General features: G+C 53.3%; 1 protein-coding gene across 1 annotated transcript in view; it reads right to left on the bottom strand.

The window, feature by feature from the left end:
• Positions 1-20,919, bottom strand: part of DISP3 (dispatched RND transporter family member 3) — a 45,772-nt gene that overhangs the window by 13,032 nt on the left and 11,821 nt on the right. Inside the window, exons 2-8 of the mRNA XM_055331181.1 lie at positions 15,972-17,034; positions 13,881-14,100; positions 3,962-4,098; positions 2,960-3,094; positions 2,535-2,695; positions 1,191-1,330; positions 191-339 (exon numbers count right to left, since the gene is read on the bottom strand). Of these exons, the coding sequence (XP_055187156.1) occupies positions 191-339; positions 1,191-1,330; positions 2,535-2,695; positions 2,960-3,094; positions 3,962-4,098; positions 13,881-14,100; positions 15,972-17,031 (2,002 nt within the window). The 5' untranslated portion in view covers positions 17,032-17,034. The remainder of the gene's footprint in view (positions 1-190; positions 340-1,190; positions 1,331-2,534; positions 2,696-2,959; positions 3,095-3,961; positions 4,099-13,880; positions 14,101-15,971; positions 17,035-20,919) is intronic.

Below are 20,919 nucleotides of genomic sequence, written 5' to 3'. Positions count from 1 at the left end.
GGCTGGCCCAGAGCCAGGGCAAGGTGCACCCCAGGCCCCGCCCTCTCCAGGGCAGCCCAAGCACTTGGCGGGGATCCCCGAGGCCCTCAGGACCCACCTGTCCTCACACCACCTCGTCCAAAGTGACGCCCCAGCAGACGCGGGCCAGGTGTCACCAGGGCCCACAGGGCAGGCCTGCACCAGGACTCACCGGGATCCTCCTCGACGTTCAGCAAGGGGATGTCATCGTCCAGGTAGGGCAGGGGGCCCTGGGCGGGGCTGCCCCCGACCCGCTCAGCAGCGGCGAACACATCCCCGGGGAAGTGCAGGGAGCTCTTGCGCCCACACTTGTGGTGGCAGCTGTGGAGAGAGTGGGGCAGAGGGGTGAGCCCTGAGGGCCTGGGTGTGCAGGGACGGTAGGGCAAGGCCCGGGCACCACCGGCTGAGACACCTCCCGGGGGCCTTCGCCACAGACCCCAGGAGCCTGCTGCCTCGTTTCCTGCACGTGCCATCTCCCCGCTGACCGTGGGTGCCACTCCTCCGGGAGACAAGGGTGACGGCAGCCATGACCCAGGAAGAGGGTCCCCTGCGTAGTGTACCCTGCCCCCAGCCAGAGCCCCGGTCCTCCCGGCACCCAACCCCAGCCAGCTGCCCAGGCCTGACTCCGTGTGGCCACCCTCCTTCCCCGGCCCCCAAGACCCCAAGACCCCAACGCCGGGGTCTCCGGCAGCAACCGTGGGCGACCCATTCAGCTCCGCACACAGCTCGCTGTGTCTGAAGAGGATTTCTCCACCAGGGCGAGAATACGAGACGCACCTGACGTGGCGGCTGCCCGGTCACGGCGCGGGGTTCAAATATCCTCTTTGCTGCCTACTGAATGGGTGACCCTGAGAATGCCGCCCGCCCCGGCCCTTGTGTCGTCATCGGTGAAATGGGCAAAGCAAGGGAACCCCGCTCCGAGGGCCCTGGGGACTAAGGCCGCAGACCGCGCTGCCCACTGCCAGGCACGGGGCAGGAACTCCCGGCTGGTGACCACTGGGCCGGGCGCTCTTCCCGCCCTCGTCCCTGCAGTAGGGCCCGCACAGAGCTGGGCACACAGAAGATGCTCAGGAAAGGGTCACCGAGCTTTCTGACGTGCGGGTGGTGACCTGGGTGGCCCCGGAGGGCCCGTTATGCAGGCTCCGTGAGCAGAGGGCGCGGCCACCGCGCACCTGGTCTGGCAGGCAGTCTCCAGCGGTGCCACGTAGAGGCTCCAGATGCCCAGGGCGGCCGGCATGGTGAAGAGCACGGCCAGCCAGCAGCAGGACACGATGAGGGACATGAACAGGCCAAAGTCGTGGACGGCCGGGATCTGGCAACGGATAGGTGGAGGGGGTGTGGGTGGGGTGTGGCGCGGTCAGGCCCGGGGCCGGGAGCCTGGGACTCTGCAGCCACAGGCACTCAGGACCCCAGACCGCTCGCAGGATGAGGGGGTGAGGAGGCCCAGGAGGACATGGGGAGCCCCAGCTCTGGAGCAGAGGCTCCGGTCTGTACCCACGGCAGTGCCTGGCACGGGGCACGCACGCTAACAGCCCTCACACAGGGAGGGTGTCCGAGGGAGGCAGCCCGTGAGGCCGTGCGTCAGGGAGGGTAGGGAGAGAAGGCCCACACGTGGCCTAGGGCCGGGGAGCAGGCGTGCTCCAGGGTGTCCCAGGGACCCGCGTGGGGATGTGGCGGCCAGAGGGAAGCTGTACCCCCGGCACACAGGCCTTCACCATTGGTGGAAAACATTGACAATCAGCTCATTTCAGTCCCTGAATAATCCACACGCGAGGCGAGTGAGGCTGAGGTCCCGGGCCACACCCGGCCAGTCACAAAGTGGACCTAGCACCCAGCCCGGCCTGTTTTCTGCACGCAGTTCTCTAGCAAGGCCTGGATAATCCCAAAGCATCTAGGGGTTTCTAGACGGGATACTTGACACAAGTCACTAAATGTTTCAAAGACTCAGGGATGCGGGGCCAGGGTCACTGCCTCTTGGGTTCTCCTGGCACCAAGGACCTGGCCCCAACTCAGATCCTTCTCCCGAGCCCACTCAGGGGCCTGATGGAGCATGGGGCCGGTGACAGGGATGACGACGCGGGGAGAAACTGGCGGGTGGAAAAAGCCCCAGCCGGGGGTCAGGGGCCTAGGTCAGGCTCACCACTTACCAGCTGTGTCACTTTGCCTCTCTGGGCCTCAGTTTCTGTGTTAGGAAAACAGGGATGTGGTTGTACCTTTGTCCTATGTCTTGAAAACTAAACATGGACGAGCTTTGGAAACTGCCACACACCCTTCCGGGCGGAGGTTGGATGCTATTAATGAGCCTCAGTAATAAACACTATTTGTATCCTTGTGATTTTCACATTTGTCAAGCTCTGGGAATGGCAACCAGTAGCAAGAACGGAGTCTCGGGACATGGCAAGTGCCTTGAGGCAACGGCTGTACTGGCTGCAAGAGAAGGGGTGCGTGGGAGGAGCGGAGCCCGGGGCCCACGGGAGGAGGGGGAGGCCGGGCCGCGGACAAAGGCAGTCTCTCACCTGGGAGAAAACATTAGCTGCATAGGCGGCAGCTGTGGTCAGGGAGGTGAAGAAGGTGGCCTTGCCCGCCGTCTGGATGGTGTGGATCATCCGCAGCTGTGGGTCTTCCAGGTGGGTGGCCTGGCGGTAGGTGTTGATGAACACAAAGACGTCGTCCACACCTAAGGGTGGGAGCCCCAGGCCAGCAGGGGCAGGCTCAGGACCATTTTGCTGCCTCCACGATGGGCCCACACCAACCCTGAGCGGCCACCCGACAGGTCAGGCTGGAGTTTGGAAAGACCCATCCAACTCTGGGCTCCACCCACCAAGAGTCCACACCCCACCATCCATGCTCCCCGGCCCTACCCCGTCCCCAGGACGAGGCCCCTTATTCCCAATCTTCGCCTCCTTCCCACCCTTCGGACCCTGCCACAGAGGCAACTCACCGATGCCCACTATCACAAAGGCAGCCACCCCATTGAGGATGCCCAGGTACTGGATACCAAAGACCACATGGTACAGAAAGAGCGCCACCAGACAGCTGAGGCCAATGCTGGCAATCCCGAAGAAGGACAAGAACACTGGGCAGGGCAAGAGGCACACGGGGTAGAGTGGGAGGATCCAGAGCGGGGTCCTGCCTCATGCCCGCTGTCCCCAGAGTGCCTTTCACCACCCTGGTGTGCCCTGAACAGTTCTCATGCCCGGGGACCAGGGGCCAGGCAGGAGGCCAGCGTGCCAGAGGAAGCCATCTGAGTGGGTGGTTCACGGGCCCTCAGCTTCGTAGAACAACTTGCCTTGGTTGCCAATAGGGACTTATTATATATTTAACATCCGTCACCCCGTAGACTAGAGGCTCCCTGGGGGTAGTAAGTGTGTCTGTGATGTGCACCACTGGATCTCTGGTGCCTCGGAGCATCTGACACACAGTTGGTGGCCAATTTGTTACAGGGATGAATGAATGTCTTTTCCATTTTTGGAGGTATTACTAATCTGTCATTCACTTGGGCAACAGAGAGTGCCTACTGTATACACAGTAAGAAGTAACCAGGGTACATGGGAAGGTGAGATGTTAAAGTGAACTGAGGGACAAATGGGCAGCTGACCTGGGACTGTGAAACAGGCTACAGAATAATCCATAAAAGAGGCTCTGATACTCCAGACTCCCCAAAAAAAATTTTTGGCAAGGAAAAGATGGTCAAAGAGAAAAAGGTTAACTACATGAGGTCCCGGGAGCAGGGGCCTTTGGGTATGGCCCAAGCTGTGTCTGGACCTCAGTCCACCTGCCTGGGGTTGGAAGGTGACTTCTGAGCACCCCAACCCACCGGCGCTGACACAGCAGATTCGAGACGATTTCTGGCATTCTGGAGAAGGCAGGCTTTGGTGGGACAGAAGAGCGTGGGGAGGAAAAAAGGGGGCAGGCTCCTGCTGGGCCTTCTGAGGAGGCCTACCTGAGCAGGAGGTGAGGATGTAGACGAGGGCCGCGATGCAGCTGCTGCTGATGAAGGCCAGGAGCATGTCATTGTTGAAGGTTCTGCGTACCTCGTAATCAAAGAGGTCCGTCCCCCCGTACAGAACCTGGACTTTGCTGGGGGTGGAGAGGAAAGACGTAAGTGTGTTGCAGACAGCTGTTGACACCTGGAGGACCACAATCCACCTCCACAGTGGCTCTTTACCTTGGTTCTACATTGAGTCACCTGGGGGCTTCCAAAAATCCTGATGTCCAGGCTGTACTCTAGACAAATTAAACCAGAATTTCTGTGGTGGGGCCGAGTCATCAGTGTTTAAAAATCTCCCAGGTGAGTCAAATGTATGGCCAAGGTTGAGACCCTGCTTGACACAGATAATAATCAATTATAGTCAAATCCTACATCATCTCTCAATTCTCAGTATTCTCTACAAAATCCTGAATTCAAGCCAGCTTCCAAACATGCAGTTTTACACGGATATTCAGTATGCAGGTCACATCAACTATTCTTAATAATAACAAAAACATTACTGGCTGGTCACGTTGAGTTTTAAAATACAAACAGGAGTGACACCTGCTTCTGGCCAAGATAAAGTGATGGGGTGAAATCTAGATTTAGCCTCCTCATGAAACTAACAAAAAAAAAAAGAGAAAATACATAAAATAAGACATGAGACAACATAGGATGATAATCCCCAAGAGATGAGAAGCAAAATGGGTCCTATGGTTTTCCTGACTTACCCCCTTGAGAGTTGCTGGACCCCAGTGCAGCCTAATATATGGGTTATTGGGCTCCCCAACTTCCCCAAAGTTGATGAAAACTATAAACCTGCTGATTCAAGAAGCCTGAGCAACTAACTCCAAGCACAAAAATAACCCATGAATGAAAGGATAATAATGTACATAATCAAATTGCTCAAAACCAGTGACCAAAAGAAAGGTAAAAAATATTTATTTGAGAGACAGAACACAAACAAGGTGAGGGGCAGAGGGAGAAGCAGGCTCCCCCCTGAGCAGGGAGCCCAATGACTCCAGGATCATGACCTGAGCCAAAGGCAGACGCTTAGCTGACTGAGCCACCCAGGTGCCCCCAAAAGAAAGTCTTAAAAGAAGCCTGAGGAAAAAGATGCATCACACACAGAACAAAATAAGGATGACTTCTCATCAGCAACAGTGTAAGTGAGCAGACAGTGGAGCAATATTCACCTACTGGGACAACAGTTGACCCAGAATTCTATACCCAGCAAAACTATATTTTAAAAGCAAAGGCAAAATGAAGACTTTTTCAACTTCATGAAAACAGACGGAACTCATCTCCCGTACCTCTCCACTACAAGAGATGTTAAAGGATTCTCTCCATCTCTCTCTCATGAATAAATAAATAAAATCATAAAAAAAATAAGGGATGCCTGGGTGGCTCAGCAGTTGAGCATCTATCTGCCTTTGGCTCAGGGCGTGATCCCAGATCCAGAAATCAAATCTCACATTGGGCTCCCTAAATGGAGTCTGCTTCTCTCTCTGTCTGTGTCTCTGCCTCTCCCTGTGTCTCTCATGAATAAATTTTAAAAATCTTAAAAAAAGAGAGAGATGTTAAAGGAAGTCCTTCGGGTACAAAGAGAAGGATAACAGATGGAAACATAAATCTATACAAAGGAAGAAAAAGGACTAGAAATAGTAAGGCATGAACAAATACATAAAACTTTCTTATTAAGTCTTATAAAAAGACTTATTTAAGTCTTTTTTATCAGATAATTGACTAATTGACCATTTAAGCAAAAATTAATAACAACATAGTCTGGTATTTACAATATGTATGAAAATAAAACACATGACAACAATAACATAAAGGCCAGGAGGAAAAAAAGGTAGTATACCACTGTAAGGGTATCACAATATATATGAAGTGGTATAAAATCATCTGAAGGTTTGCTGTGATAATCTAAGGTTGCATACTGTGAGCCTTAAAGCAAGCACTAAAATAAATAAAAAATCATGGCTAAAAGGCTAAGAAAGGAAATAAAACATAATAATGAAAAATACTGAATTAGTCCAAAAGAAGGCAAAAGAGAGGAAAAGAGGAACAAAGCATGTATGACAAGTAGAATAAAATAAGACTTATGAAGTCTAACCGTATTAATAATTGCATTACCTAAAACGGTTTAAACACCCCAATTAAAAAACAGAGACAACCAGGCTAGCTTTAAAAAAAAAAAAAACACCCAAGACCTAGCTGCCTATGATAAGCATATTTTATTATTTTTGAAAATATTTATTTAAGGAATCTCTACACCCAATGTGGGGCTCAAACTCACAACCTTGAGATCAAGAGTCACATGCTCCTCTGAAACCCACCTTAAATATAGACATAAATAGGTTAAAACCAAAAGGATAGAAAAAGATGTTCCCTGCTAACTCAAATCAAAAGAAAGTGGGAGGGATCCCTGGGTGGCGCAGCGGTTTGGCGCCTGCCTTTGGCTCAGGGCGCGATCCTGGAGACCCGGGATCGAATCCCATATCGGGTTCCCAGTGCATGGAGCCTGCTTCTCCCTCTGCCTATGTCTCTGCCTCTCTCTCTCTCTCTCTCTCTCTCTCTCTCTCTCTCTATCATAAATAAATAAATTTTTTAAAAAAATTAAAAAAAAGAAAGTGGGAATGGTTATGCTAATAACAAATGAAGTAAATTTCAGAGCAAAGAATATTCCTAGGGATAAAGAAGACAATTTCAAAATGATAAAGCGTTCAAGTCATCCAGACAACACAATCAACCAATTTGACCTAATTGATATTTATTGAACACCCCACCCAACAATAGCAGAATATGTATTCTTCTAAAGGGTACAAGGGAACATTTAGCAAGACAGATCAAAATCTGGACCACAAAAGAAGACTCAATACATTTGAAATGACTGAAGCCATACAAAGTATGTTTTGTGACCACAAAAGAATTAACTTAAAAATCAGCCACAAAACGGTATCTGGAAAATTACTAAGAATTTGGAAACTAAATAACATACTTTTCAATAACACATGGGTCAAAAAAAGATATCAGAAGAGAAAATAGAAAGTATTTTGAGGGGTGGCTGGGTGGCTCAGTTGGTTAGGTGTTTGCCTTTGGCTCAGGTCATGATCCCAGAGTTCTGGGATCAAGTCCACATCTGGCTCCTTGCTCCGTGGGGAGACTGCTTCTTCCTCTACCTGCCACTCCACCTGTTTGTGCTGTCTCGGTGTCAAATAAATAAATAAAATCTTTTTAAAAAAGAAAATATTTTGAATTGAATGAACATGAGCACATGATATATGAAAATTTGTGGGATGTGCTAAAACAGAACTGAAAGAGATTTTTATAGCAATAAAAGCCTATATTGGAAAAGAAGAAAGAATGCAAATTAATGACCTCAGCTTCTACTTCAAAAAAGTAGAATGAGAGAAAATTACATGTAAAATAAGCAGACAAAAGGAAATAATGAAGAACAGAGAAGTTACTGAAAAACAAAACAAAACCAATAGAAAAAAAAATCAAAGAAAACCTAAAGCTAGTTCTTTGAGTAAAACTGACAAAACGTCTAGCCAGACCGATCATGAAAAAGGAGAGAAAATAAACATGAATGAGGTGACATCACTACAGTTTCTACAAATATTTAGAGGATAATAAGAGGGCTCCTGAGTGGCTCAGTTGTTTAAACATCTGCTTTCAGCTCAGGTCATGATCCCAGAGTTCTGGGATCAAGTCCACATCTGGCTCCTTGACAGGAGAGGGGAGACTGCTTCTCCCTCTCTCTCTGCCTGCCACTCCCCCTGCTTGTGCTCTCTCTGTGTCAAATAAATAAATAAAATCTTAAAAAAAAAAGATAGTAAGGGAATATTATGAACTACCTTATGCTAAGAAATCTGACAATTTAAATGAAATGGACAAATTTCATGAAAGACTCAAAAATACCAAAGCTCATGTGAGAGCAAATAATTTCAATAGCCCTATGTATAGTTTTTAACTGGATTTTTTAAAAATTGAAATAGCTCTGTGTGTGTGTATATTTTTTAAGTGTGCAAATAGATTGGTGGAACAGAACAGAGAATCCAGAAATAAACTCACATATAAATAGACAATAGATTTTTGTCCTAGGTGCAAAGGCAATCTTTGTTGAAGGGATAATCTTTTCAAGAGGTGATACTGGAACAATTAGATAGCTGTAAAAAAATATGTGGCATCTCCATACACTGGATTACTCTCAACATCTAAAAATAATAAGCTATTGCTACATCAAACAATGTGGATATAACTCAAAGTAATTAGGCTGAAAGAGGTCAACCAAATGGGTGCATACCATATGATGCCAAGGATATAAAATTCTAGAAAACAAAAATCAGGACATGGTGATAGAAAACAGGAAGTGGTGCCTGGGGTGGGGGTGGAGAGACAAAAAGAGGCAAGATGGGTACACAGGAAACTTTTGGGGGTGATGGATATGTTCACTATCTTGATTATGGTTAAGGATTCATGCTGTATACATGCATCAAAATTAACGACACTGTAAACTTTACATATGTGCAGTTGGTTTATGTCAATTATGTCTCAATAAAGCTGTTTTAAAAACCAAATGGAACATTTAAAAGTAGAAAAGATCTTTGGATTATCTACTTTGTTTAACTAAACACGTTAATTGATCATTCATTATATAACACTGAAAGTTCAAGCAACTGTTAATTAATTAATTAATTAGTACTGTATTTATAGAGTGCCTTAAAATTATAGGTCCTGTCTTAGTTGCTGGCTATAAAAACACACAGGCCCACATTTTTACTCTCTGATATAAAGGAATAGCTCATGGAAGACAAGTATTTCTGCCAAGAACTATAAAAAGATAAAATCCAGAAATTACCTATTTGATGACAGTAGAGAGTTCCTAAAGTAATGAGAAGTAGAGGAACTCCAGAAAGAGAAACCAGGAAAGGTAAGTTGCCCTTCTATAGCTGTTTTTCTCCTGGAGGCATCTGCTGATTCTGCACACAGACAGAAGGCTGCAACTCAAGACTAGGAGTCAGAGGAATTAGCAGTTTTGGGCAGAAACTTGTAGACCAGCAGAGTGTGTAGTCAGTTTCCCCTTGAGCACTTGTACTGAGTACTGGAAATACATGAAGCATTAGGCTAAAATCCTAAGCAGAAAGCCTCTGAAAAAGTGGCATGGAGTTTTTGTTTTTGTAGTTTTGAGAAACAAATATTAGGGTTTGTAACCTGTCAGGAGAAAGAGTTCTACAGAATACACTGGGATCCCAGTTGAAAATTCTAGAGAACCAAGGGCAAACACAAGGTAGATTGACACTTTGCAGGATTGCAAGACAGCCCTGATTCAGTGAAACAGTCGGCTCTCTAAGGTGATCAGTCACGACTCTGTCTGCCTAGTGGAGGGAAGGATAAACTTTCTGTGCAGGAAATAACATCATCTGGACCTCTTTGTTTTTTATATACAATGTCCATCACTCAATAAAAGTTACCAGGCATACTCATAGGCAGGACCCCATGACCAAAAACCAAGGGAAAGAACAGACTACAGAAACAAATCCACAGGTTATCCCTATATTGAAAGTCAGCTGATAAGAACTTTAAAATAATGATAATATGTTTAAAGACAGAAAGGATAATATGGATAAAATAAAATGATGAATTTAGATCAGTAACAAAGAATCAAATGGAAATTTTCCACAGAAAAGCATAACATCAACATTAAAGTCTCAATAGATATTAATTGGTAGCTTAGATATAATAGAAGACTGAACTAGAACAGTGAACTGGAATATCTAAAACAGAAAGCAATGAAGTATGGAAAGTAACATATACCAGAACATAGAGAAAAAAATTTTAATAGCCAAACTGTAGAAAGAGACTCAGTGTCCATTGAAAGATGAATGGATAAAGAAGCTGTGGTCTATGTATACGATGGAATATTCCTCAGCCATTAGAAATGACAAATAGGGATCCCTGGGTGGCACAGCGGTTTGGCGCCTGCCTTTGGCCCAGGGCGCGATCCTGGAGACCCGGGATCGAATCCCACGTCGGGCTCCCGGTGCATGGAGCCTGCTTCTCCCTCTACCTGTGTCTCTGCCTCTCTCTCTCTCTCTCTTTCTGTGACTATCATAAATTTTAAAAAAAATTAAAAAAAAATAAATAAATAAAATAAAAATAAAATAAAAAAAATTAAAAAAATTTAAAAAAATTAAAAAAAAAAAAAAGAAATGACAAATACCCACCATTTGCTTAGACGTGGATGGAACTGGAGGGTATGATGCTGAGTGAAATAAGTCAATCAGAGAAGAACAAACATTATATGGTCTCATTCATTTGGGGAATATAAAAAATAGTGAAAAGGAATAAAGGGGAAGGAGAGAAAATGAGTGGGAAATATCAGAGAGGGAGACAGAACATGAGAGACTCCTCACTCTGGGAAATGAACAAGGGGTAGTGGAAGGGGAGGTAGGTGGGGGGATGGGGTGGCTGGGTGACAGGCACTGAGGGGGACACTTGACGGGATGAGCACTGGGTGTTATGCTATATGTTGGCAAACTGAACTCCAATAAAAATAAACTTTAAAAAATATTGGAAAGAACACTGAAGACACATGGGACTCAGTGAAAAGATCTAACATTTGTGTAATTAGAATCCTAAAAAAGAATCCTAAAAGGTAGAAGCAATATTTGAATAGGGAATAGCCAGGAAACTCCTAAAACCGATGAAAGTTATCAATCTACAGATTCACAAAGTTCGATGCACCCAAAGCACAACAAACACAAAGAAAACACCACCAACATAAATCATCGTTTCACCAGTCTTGGTGAAATCAAAGTCAAAAAGAAATTTTAAATGCAGCCAGAGGGAAAAAAAAGACAAATTTTCAAAGGGACAATGAAAATATTTACAGATGACTTTTCCACAAAAATGATGGAAGTAGAACACAATGGATTAACAGCTTTAAAGCATTAAAAGAACTGCCCATTAATAATTTTATAAGAGCAGAAATATGCTTCAGAAATGAAAGTAAAATAAAGATGTTTTGTAAGCAAAGCAACACAATTTATCACCAGCAAACCTATGCTAAAAAAAAAATACTAAAGAGAGTTCTTCAGATACAAGCAAAATGATTCCAGAGGGAAACATGAAGTTGTAGAAACTAATGAAGAGCAACCGGAAAAGTAAATATGTGAGTAAATATAAATGAGTACTGACTCAGTAAAATAATAATGTAATGTCTTACGGGGTTTAAATGTATATAGAATTAAATGCATGCAACAAAATGCAAATGGCTGAAGGGATATAAATGCAGTGAACATGTTCTAAGATTCTAGTATTGTCAGGGAAGTAGTAAAAGTGATCATTTGTATTATTCTGTAATAAGTCAAGGTGATGTTGCCGTCTCTTGGGTAACCAATAATAGAGTAATAAAAAGATCTGATTATTCCACGCGAAGATACTAAAGTCAACTCTATAGGGACTCGGCTTGTCACCACACCTATGAAGCTCTAGGGGGATGGGAAGGGGAAGAGAGGCTTTTCTACCCAGGAAGAGGGTTTTTTTTAAAATTTTTTAAAATTTATTTATGACAGTCACACAGAGAGAGAGAGAGAGAGAGAGAGAGAGAGAGGCAGAGACACAAGCAGGCTCCATGCACCGGGAGCCCGACGTGGGATTCGATCCCGGGTCTCCAGGATCGCGCCCTGGGCCAAAGGCAGGCGCCAAACCGCTGCGCCACCCAGGGATCCCAGGAAGAGGGTTTTTTAAAAAGATTTTATTTATTTGCTCATGAGAGACACAGAAAGAGGCAGAGACACAGACAGAGGGAGAAGCAGGCTCCCTGCGGGGAGCCCGAGGTGGGACTCGATCCTGGGACCCCGGGATCACACCTTGAGCCAAAGGCAGACACTCAACCACTGAGCCACCCAGGTGTCCCCAGGCAAAGATTTTTGACTCAGCAGCTGAACATATCATGCAGAGGGAATTGTCGGTACCTGAAACCCTAAAGATCCTCCTGTAGCCAGCCCCTCCCAGCTTCCCCACCCAGCCAAGTACCTCTCTCAGGAACACCTCCATTTATTCATCCATCCATCCACTCACTCATTCCCAAGACAAATCCCTACTAAGGGCTTCCTGGCACTGTACTAGGGGCTAGGCCTACAGAAGTGAGCCAGGAACAATCCCAGGCCCCCACAAACTCACACTCTACTGAAACATAATGCAACTAGACCTTCCTCAAACGTTCACGTGCAAACAAGTCACCGGGGAATCCTGCAGGTCAAGGAAAGGCCGTGAGATTCTGCATCGATAACACGCCCCCAGGAGACGCTGATGCTGCTGATCTGAGGACTGCCCTTTGAGCGACAAGGAATTAAACGACTCAAAAACAGACAGCCAAGGGCTATGGCGAACTGCAGCTCAGAGGCGAGAGCTCGCTGAAACTCCCACACCTAAGTGGAGTCGCTGGGATGTGACCCCAGACACATCTAACTCCACATATGCTCTCTCCTGCCTCCTGAGGGAGAAGGAAGGGCACAGTGGGAGGGGGTACAGCAGCCCTTTGATCCAGCTTCAGGGAAAAACTGCCCAGGCTGCATCTTAGCGGATGAACACGGGTTTCTTTGGCAAAGAGATGTGGCTGGGAGGAGGCTCCTAGCACCGTGACTGGCATAAAAACCCAAAGGGTAAAGGGCTTCAGATTAGAAAGCTTGGATTGTTTATTTTTTCTTTTCTTTTCTTTCTTTCTTTCTTTCTTTCTTTCTTTCTTTGAGAGAGAGCTAGAGAGAGAGAGCACATGCATGGCGGCATGTAAGTGGGGAGAGGGAGAGAATCTTCAGCAGGCTCCACATCCAGCCCGGAGCCCAACGTGGGGCTCCATCTCACAGCCCTGAGATCATAACCTGAGCTGAAATCAAGAGCTGGATGCTTAACTCACTGAGCCACCGCTTTTAATGCTGGATTTTAATTGTCGGGATTTTAATGCCGTTCCACCATTTACGAGCTTTATCATTTCGGACAACTGACTGCTGAATTGTGCTGTGCCTCAATTTCCTCAGCTGTAAAACGGAGGTAACCATAGTAGCATCTACCTCACTGGGTCGGTGTGAGGCGCTGCGTACGAGGGGCTTGTACCTGCATCAACGTTGGCTCTGATTTCACGGTAATTGCTCAGTGTAATGGATGAGTGATGGAAGGGGCAAGGGCATTCCAAGCAGAATGATTCCTCCTGGGTCTGGGACTGGCCTCCTCAGGGCAGGGGACTGAGAGTCACTCCAGTTACTGTCCATCAGGACGGACAAACGATCTAGTGCCCTTTCTGGGTGAGGAAGGGGCTAGTTGTATGGTTAGACACACATCCCAAGGTTTGGAGGACAACCGAGGTGCCCATGGCCTGGGAGCACCTTCACGTCTCTTGGCTCAGCTCCTCCTGGTGCCTCCAGAAGGGTAACAGGACTCACCATCCCCATTTTACAAGTGGCCCAGAGAAGTAGACTGACTTGCCAACTATCTCCCTGGGTAGTAGAGGCAGAGAGGCCAGTACTCCCTGGGCAATACTCTTTCCAGAAAACCCTGTAGCACTGTCTCAGGAGAAAAGTCATCAACACCCCCACACCTGCAGGGGCAAGAGCTATGGGATTTCCTGCCTCCACCAAAATGGCCATGTTCACTATCCACTAGCACTGATCAAGAAATGGGGCCTTTCAGCTGTCACTGTGACGGTGAGGACGCATCTGGCTCCGCCCCTGATTCAGGCAGAAAGATTTCCTAGGGAGAAGTTTGAGGGCAGATGATCTGGGGTTTAGGAGAAAGCAGCACCTGGAAGACAATCTCTTACCGTAGCACAGCCCCCTCCTGGTATGCACAGGGGCAAACACACACGGGGTGCAGCTGGACCTCCTACCTAGTAGACTGCTTGGCCAGCATGGCCACATAGGTGACCACAAAGCTCTGAAACTTGGCCCGCTGCTCCTCCCAGCGATCGTCCACCGAGTAGTAGTTGGGCAGGGGTGCTCCAAACAGGATCTCGCTGCGCAGGAGGGAGCTCTTGAGGTTTTCTGCGGAGAGGCCCTCGTCCACATACCAGTAGAACTCGGGGTGAGTCATGGCCAGCTCCAGGGAGCCTGCAGGGGTGGGGGCCCCAGGAGCTCAGAGGGGCAGCTCCCCCCAGCCTTCCATCAACGTCACCCTGCCCGACTCCTTTCTCACGATGGAGGAAACTCCTCCTCAGGCTGTCCCTAATGGGACAGGGTGAGGGTTTAAAGAACTCACTGCCCAGGAGCAGCAGCCCCCAGACCTGCTCGGGCAGCTCCTGATAAATTCACGTTTTGTTTGCATGTGAGCTTCACCTAATTCCAAGGCTCAGTCTTTGCAGTCCTAAAGCTCCACCTTCCCGTTCCGGTCCCCCTCTGCCTAGAACCCTGTCCACGGGTCCCTTAGGAATCACACCCAAGCACCCGCACCCCGCCCTGCACCCATTCTCTAGCCTCCTTCAAGTCTCATCTTCCAAACTGCCTCGAACCAACCCCATGCTGGTCCCCCTCCACCCCAGTCGGCCCCATCTTCCTCTGAGCGATGCCCCATCCCTCACCGCACCCGGGCTTCCCGCTAACCAGCCTCACGCCCGAGCCCCACCCCATGCTTTCTCTAACCCCCACCGCCCCCAACCCGGGTGTGCGCCCAGACCTCCCTCCTGTCCCCCCGGAGCCCCTCGCGCCCCAGCCCTTGGACCTACCACCTCCAGGTCAGGTCACCTCCTGGCTCGGCCCGCACAGCCCAGTCCCACCGCATCCTCCAGGGGCGAGATCCAGGCCAGGTTTCACCTCTTACCAGCCTCCAGGAGGGCCCGCCCCCCGCAGGCCCCGCCCCCTGCTCACCAGGTCCTGGCCCTCCCAACCTCCAGAAGGCCCCACCCAGGCCCCGCCCCCGCAGGCCCCGCCCCCGCAGGCCCCGCTCACCGCGGATGTCCGCCAGGTCCTGACCCTCCTCCCAGCCTCCAGGAAGCCCCACCCAGGCCCCGCCCACCTAGGCCCCGCCCCCCAGACTCCGCCCCCGCTCACCGCGGATGTCCGCCAGGTCCTGGCCTTCCTCCCAGCCTCCAGGAGGTCCCGCCCACCCAGGCCCCGCCCACCCAGGCCCCGCCCCCGCTCACCGCGGATGTCCGCCAGGTCCTGGCCCTCCTCCCAGCCTCCAGGAGGCTCCACCCAGGCCCCGCCCCCCGCAGGCCCCGCCCCCCGCAGGCCCCGCCCCCGCTCACCGCGGATGTCCGCCAGGTCCTGGCCCTCCTCCCAGCCTCCAGGAGGCTCCACCCAGGCCCCGCCCCCCGCAGGCCCCGCCCCCGCTCATGTCCGCCAGGTCCTGGCCCTCCTCCCAGCCTCCAGGAGGCTCCACCCAGGCCCCGCCCCCCGCAGGCCCCGCCCCCGCTCACCGCGGATGTCCGCCAGGTCCTGGCCCTCCTCCCAGCCTCCAGGAGGCTCCACCCAGGCCCCGCCCCCCGCAGGCCCCGCCCCCGCTCATGTCCGCCAGGTCCTGGCCCTCCTCCCAGCCTCCAGGAGGCTCCACCCAGGCCCCGCCCCCCGCAGGCCCCGCCCCCCGCAGGCCCCGCCCCCGCTCACCGCGGATGTCCGCCAGGTCCTGGCCCTCCTCCCAGCCTCCAGGAGGCTCCACCCAGGCCCCGCCCCCCGCAGGCCCCGCCCCCGCTCATGTCCGCCAGGTCCTGGCCCTCCTCCCAGCCTCCAGGAGGCTCCACCCAGGCCCCGCCCCCCGCAGGCCCCGCCCCCCGCAGGCCCCGCCCCCGCTCACCGCGGATGTCCGCCAGGTCCTGGCCCTCCTCCCAGCCTCCAGGAGGCTCCACCCAGGCCCCGCCCCCCGCAGGCTCCGCCCCCGCTCACCGCGGATGTCCGCCAGGTCCTGGCCCTCCTCCCAGCCTCCAGGAGGCTCCACCCAGGCCCCGCCCCCGCAGGCCCCGCCCCCCGCAGGCCCCGCCCCCGCTCACCGCGGATGTCCGCCAGGTCCTGGCCCATGCCGTCGTAGTAGATCTTGCCGCCTCTCTCGGTGGGGAAGAAGTAGGTCATGAGCGAGCTGGGCGGGGAGCAGTAGGAGTAGGAGCCCAGCGGCAGGTCCTTGAGCACCTCGTGGGGCTTCCAGCAGAACTCGCGGAAGCCCGGGTGGTCCATGATCTTGCGCTCAATCTCGTGGATCGTGACCAGCCGCTCGCTCGTGAAGATGTTGCGCTCCGCGTCGCCGCGCGCCAGGAAGATGAGCTCGATGCGCCAGTGCGCATGCGTCTGCGTGTTGGCGCTCACGTACGAGCGCGAGTAGTCCCAGCGCGAGGCCCCTCGGCGGGCCCGGCTCTGATTGGCCGCGGCCGCGGCGGGGGGCGGGGCGCTGCGTCGGCACCGCCCCCCCTCGGGCCGCCCATTCAGCGGGCCTTGGCCCTGGTTGGCTGCCTGGTCCCGCGGGGGCGGGGCCTCGCGCCGAACACGCCCCCCGCGCCTGGCAGGTGGCTCGTGGCCGGGGTCGCCCCCGGGGGCAGCGCGCGGGGACCGGGCCACCGGCCGAGAGCGGTTGCCCAGGTGCAGCAGCTGCAGCTGCTCCGAGATGAGGCGCTGCAGCGTCTCGGAGGTGAAGTCGGCCAGGTCGCGCCGGTTGCGCCCCCAGGACCCGAACTGGGACTTGAGCGCCAGCGCCAGGGCGTCGAAGCGCTGGGAGGCCTCGTGGTTGCGGATCTCGAAGGCGTTGTAGGAGATGTCGATGTCCAGCGGCGGGTAGTAGAGGAACATGAAGGCCGACAGCGCCATGGGGATGCTGCAGCCCAGGAAGAGCACCAGCCCCGCGCAGCACGGGTTGGTGAAGGCCCAGCCCAGGGTGCTCCAGAAGCCCGAGGCCCGCGGCCCAGAAGGCCAGGCCCAGCGCCGCCAGCAACACTGCCCCGCGGGCTCGGCGCGCGGCCCTGCCCGCGGGGCCCTCCCGGAGGCCTCGCCCGCCGCCTCCTCCTCCTCCTGCTCCTCTTCTAGCCACACGTCTTGCAGCAAGGGGTCATCCTCCGAGTCCATAGCCTACAGGAGAGGGAGAGGGTCAGCAGGCTGCAGGGAGGGAGCGGACGGTGCCCGCCCCGGTACCCACCGTCCACAAACACTACCACGGAATTGCATCCAGCACACATTCACCTCCACTGCACTTAATCTCTCGGGCACGAGACAAAGAAAAAAAAATGTTTATTTGCCCATCACCTCCCGCAGCTAGGTCTTGGCTTTCCAGGTCACAGAAAAGGGAGCAATCACAGCCCAGGTGCAAACGGAGGACACACGTCCTCCCCACGGAAGGGGACGTCATGTATGACGGAAATCGTGGACCACGCAGGACGTCCCAACTCTGGCTTCACGCTCGGATTTTAGAACTCCGGGCCAACGTGAGGCGTCTGTCTCTCCACCATGACCTCTCTTATTTAATCAACGCCGAAGTACCTTGCGGAAGTTACCAGGGTAGAGGGGGAAAGAACGGGATCTTTGGAGTCAGATGGACCCGAGTTTGGGTCTCGGTAGTGTGGACGCCGGCATGTTCTCCGAACCTCAGAGTCTTTGTGAATAAAATAGAGGGGGCCCTTCCCGCCTCCCACGACGGCGGGGGTCAGAGGGGAAGCGCTCTGCAGTCTGTGTAGCATGTTATTATCTGTCACTTACGCAGATTTCTTTGCTCCCCTCTGGGAGCTGTAACGTGCTCAGCCAGGGCCCACGGGGCTGTGCCCGCGCTGGCTGCCTGTCACAGCTCTCCTCAAGAACTCTCGATGGCTCCCCACCCCCTCTTTGGGACGCCGCAGCTGCAGCCACTGTTTGTCAGGCTCAGGCCACTTAACATGCAGCTCCAGCAACGTCAGACCTTTGGGCATGAGCAGGGGCCGGGCATCTGTCTCCCCAAGACTTGGGCACAAGCAGCAGGAGGGCCTGGCAGGAGAGGGCAGGCTGGGCAGCCTGAGGACTCCAGCAGGGTGGCCCGAAGGCAGGAGGCCTTCCAGCATCCCCGGGCATGGCCTGTCCCCCTTGTCCCTCCTGTCCTCTGTTTGGACGGAGAGAGACTCATTATCCAGTTAGACGCCAGGCATTGAGAAGAGGAAGCTAATTATGCCAGAGCTGGCTAATTAATGCTGCCTTTCCTATTAACATTCTCTAGAGTGCTCCATTTCAATTAGACGGTCTGTCCAGGAAGAGAGGGGGCTGCCGACAGCCCAAAGAAAGTGAGGAAGAGAGGGTGAGGGGAAGGAGGGAAGCAGAGACAGAGACACAGGAAAGGGGAGAGAGGAGAGACAGAGACCGTTGGAAAGAGGAGCCAGCGGGGACCGTGGAATTGGGTGGCGGTGGGCAGACACCAAAGGGACAGAGACAGAGTGGGGCAGGCGGGTGGGTGGGTGGGTGGGGGAACAAGGAGAGCAAAGCAGAAGACGTGAAAGGGAGAGAGGCCCCGAGGGGGCGAGGGGGCGGGGACTGCTCCCCAAATATGGAAGATGCCTGTGATGGGACAGCTGGGACAGCCGAAGTGCACTTGCCTGCCCCAAGCACACCTGCCACGGGGATGCTACCTGCCGCGGGGCCCAGTCTGCACCCGCAGAAACTCCTGAGCTCGGCCTCATCCCACATCCAGAGGGCGGCACGAGGGGGTCCTGTGCAGGTGGGGCAGGTGGGAACCGCGGCCCCACTCCCAGCCTGGGGAGGAGGATGCGGACGCCACTTTCGCCTTTTTTCTGGGGTCCATGTGCCCTGTCTCCAGCTTTTCGGGGTGTACAGTTTACAATGTGTTGATGTATGAGTGGGGGGGGTATGAGGCCAGGATTCTGGGTCACAGCCGCACTCTCGGAGTGGTGTGGGATCCTCTCAGCCACTCTTCCCCAGGCGTCCGGGTCTGTGGTCTGTGGCCATGGAGGCAGAGCTGGCTGCCGACCCCAGCTGTGTGGCTTACAGCAGGCTTATGAGCCTCAGCTGTCCCACCTGCAGAATGGGGCTCACGGTACCCCTCACAGAGGGGGCTGGATGACGTCCACAGGGGGTGACCCCAGCCCCCGGCCACCTCCTGCGAGACCCACGTGGCCCATTGCACTTGCTGCCGTGATCACAGCAGCATCCCTCATCTCGTGTGCTCTTCTCACGGGATGACTGGGCTTCCCCATCCAGCGGTGACGTCTGCACTCCGTCCCCTTGTGTCTGGGGGCCGGGGTGGGGCGTCGTGACCGCAGCAGCAAGGGCGCTCCGAGACGAGGCCAAGGGACAGAAGGCAGCTTCCCCCCCCCCCCCCCGACACTTTGTCCTTGGAACCCAGCTGCTGTGCTGGGAGGAAGCCGAGAGACCACGGCAGGAGCTCCTGCCGACAATGGCAACCACCGGACGTGTGAGCAAAGACCCCTCCGGTCGAGGAGTCACCCGAGCCCTCAGGCCTTCCCAGCTGAGACCCAGGTGCCAGGAGAGCCAAGCCACCCCCTCCTGGACCCCGTCCTGGCCCACAGCTCCATGAGCATAACACACTGGTTGCCATTCCTCACGAAGTTTGGGGGTGACTGCTTACACAGGAACGGTCCCTGAAACACTTGCAATGGAGCCCTGTCCCCTACCTGTGACCCCAGGCCCCGCAGACGACATTTGCTGGATTTAAGCGACCAGAAAATTGGGCACAGCCATTCTGCCTCCCGGTGAGAGCCCCCCAGCTAGGTGGGCCTGGGCTCCGCGAGAGCAGGGACTTCGCTGTTAGGTTCGCTGCTGGGTTCCTGTGGCCTAAAGTACCTGGTGGGGGCAGGGTGACGGGTGCTTAGCACATGTTGTCGCATGGAGGAAGGCAAAGGAATCTCGGGAGAATCTGAGCTAGATGTTGGAGAGAACTTCCTCCTGGACGGAGGAGAGTCGCCAAACAATACGACCACATGGCCGGGAGTCGGGCTATTTGTGCCCAGGGTGGGGACGGGGAGGACCTTAAAGGGCACGAAATGGACATGCAGGAAGTGGATGGGGTGCATTCCGTGTCTATCATGCCCCCTCCCGGCCCCACCCCACCTTCTCAGTCCCCCCTGAAAAGAGAAGCTGCCACGTGAGAAGTGACACCAGACCGGTGGGCAAAGGGCTTGGCCTGGCTCAGCCCCCCAACGTCCTGTGTGGCCCTGGGCATGTCCCTCCCGTCCCGGGCCCTGTCTCCGCCCTCCAGGATTGAGGTGGTGAAGACCCGGGTCCTCCCGGTGGGGCCATCCCCCCCAGAGAGCAGACAGGAGCCCTGGTCCACGGGCCGACGAGGGTGGGCGAGGTCTGAGGCCCTCCGGCGCCCAGGGAGGCCGGCCCCCGGGGTGGGGGCTGACAGCGATGCCTCAGTGGGCGACCACCCACCTCCCCGGGCCCTCCCCAGCGGGGGCAGCAAACTGCACATGGATTCTCCTTTCTCAAGCCACAGGAATTGATTATCTTCGCGAGGAGCTCCAGCTGCTCCGTGGAAAGGCGCTACGGACACGTCCACGGCGCCCGTCATGAGCCGACTTCCATCGGGGTCCCCGGCCTCCCGTTAGGGTGGGCCCGGGGGTGCTTCTCACGACTACGCCGTCCGCCTGCCCCGCTCTGCCTGTCACACGCACACGCACACGCACTCACACTCGCAGACGTGGCCAGAGTTCAATTCCACTCTGGGCCTCCGGGAGCCCAGGAGCCAAGCTGGACACCCGTCCACGAAACAAGCTCTCCCTTCTCCTGGGAAAAGCCAGCGGGCAGCCGCCTGCCGCGGAACAGCAGCCCCTCGGGGCCTGGGAAGGAGGAGCCTGACTCAGCTTGAAGGACGGCGCGCGGGCAACCCAAAGCCACATTTGAAGCATGATCTCAAATCCTATAACAACAACAACAACAACAAATCCACATGTATATGTATTAAAAAACAAACAACCGTTTACACTGGTTTATCTCCATCTGGGAGGATTACGGGTG

The sequence above is a fragment of the Nyctereutes procyonoides genome, unplaced genomic scaffold, assembly GCF_905146905.1.
Source record: "Nyctereutes procyonoides isolate TBG_1078 unplaced genomic scaffold, NYPRO_anot_genome, whole genome shotgun sequence".
NCBI classification, from domain to species: Eukaryota; Metazoa; Chordata; class Mammalia; order Carnivora; family Canidae; genus Nyctereutes; species Nyctereutes procyonoides.
This window is presented reverse-complemented; position numbering and strand designations above follow the sequence as displayed.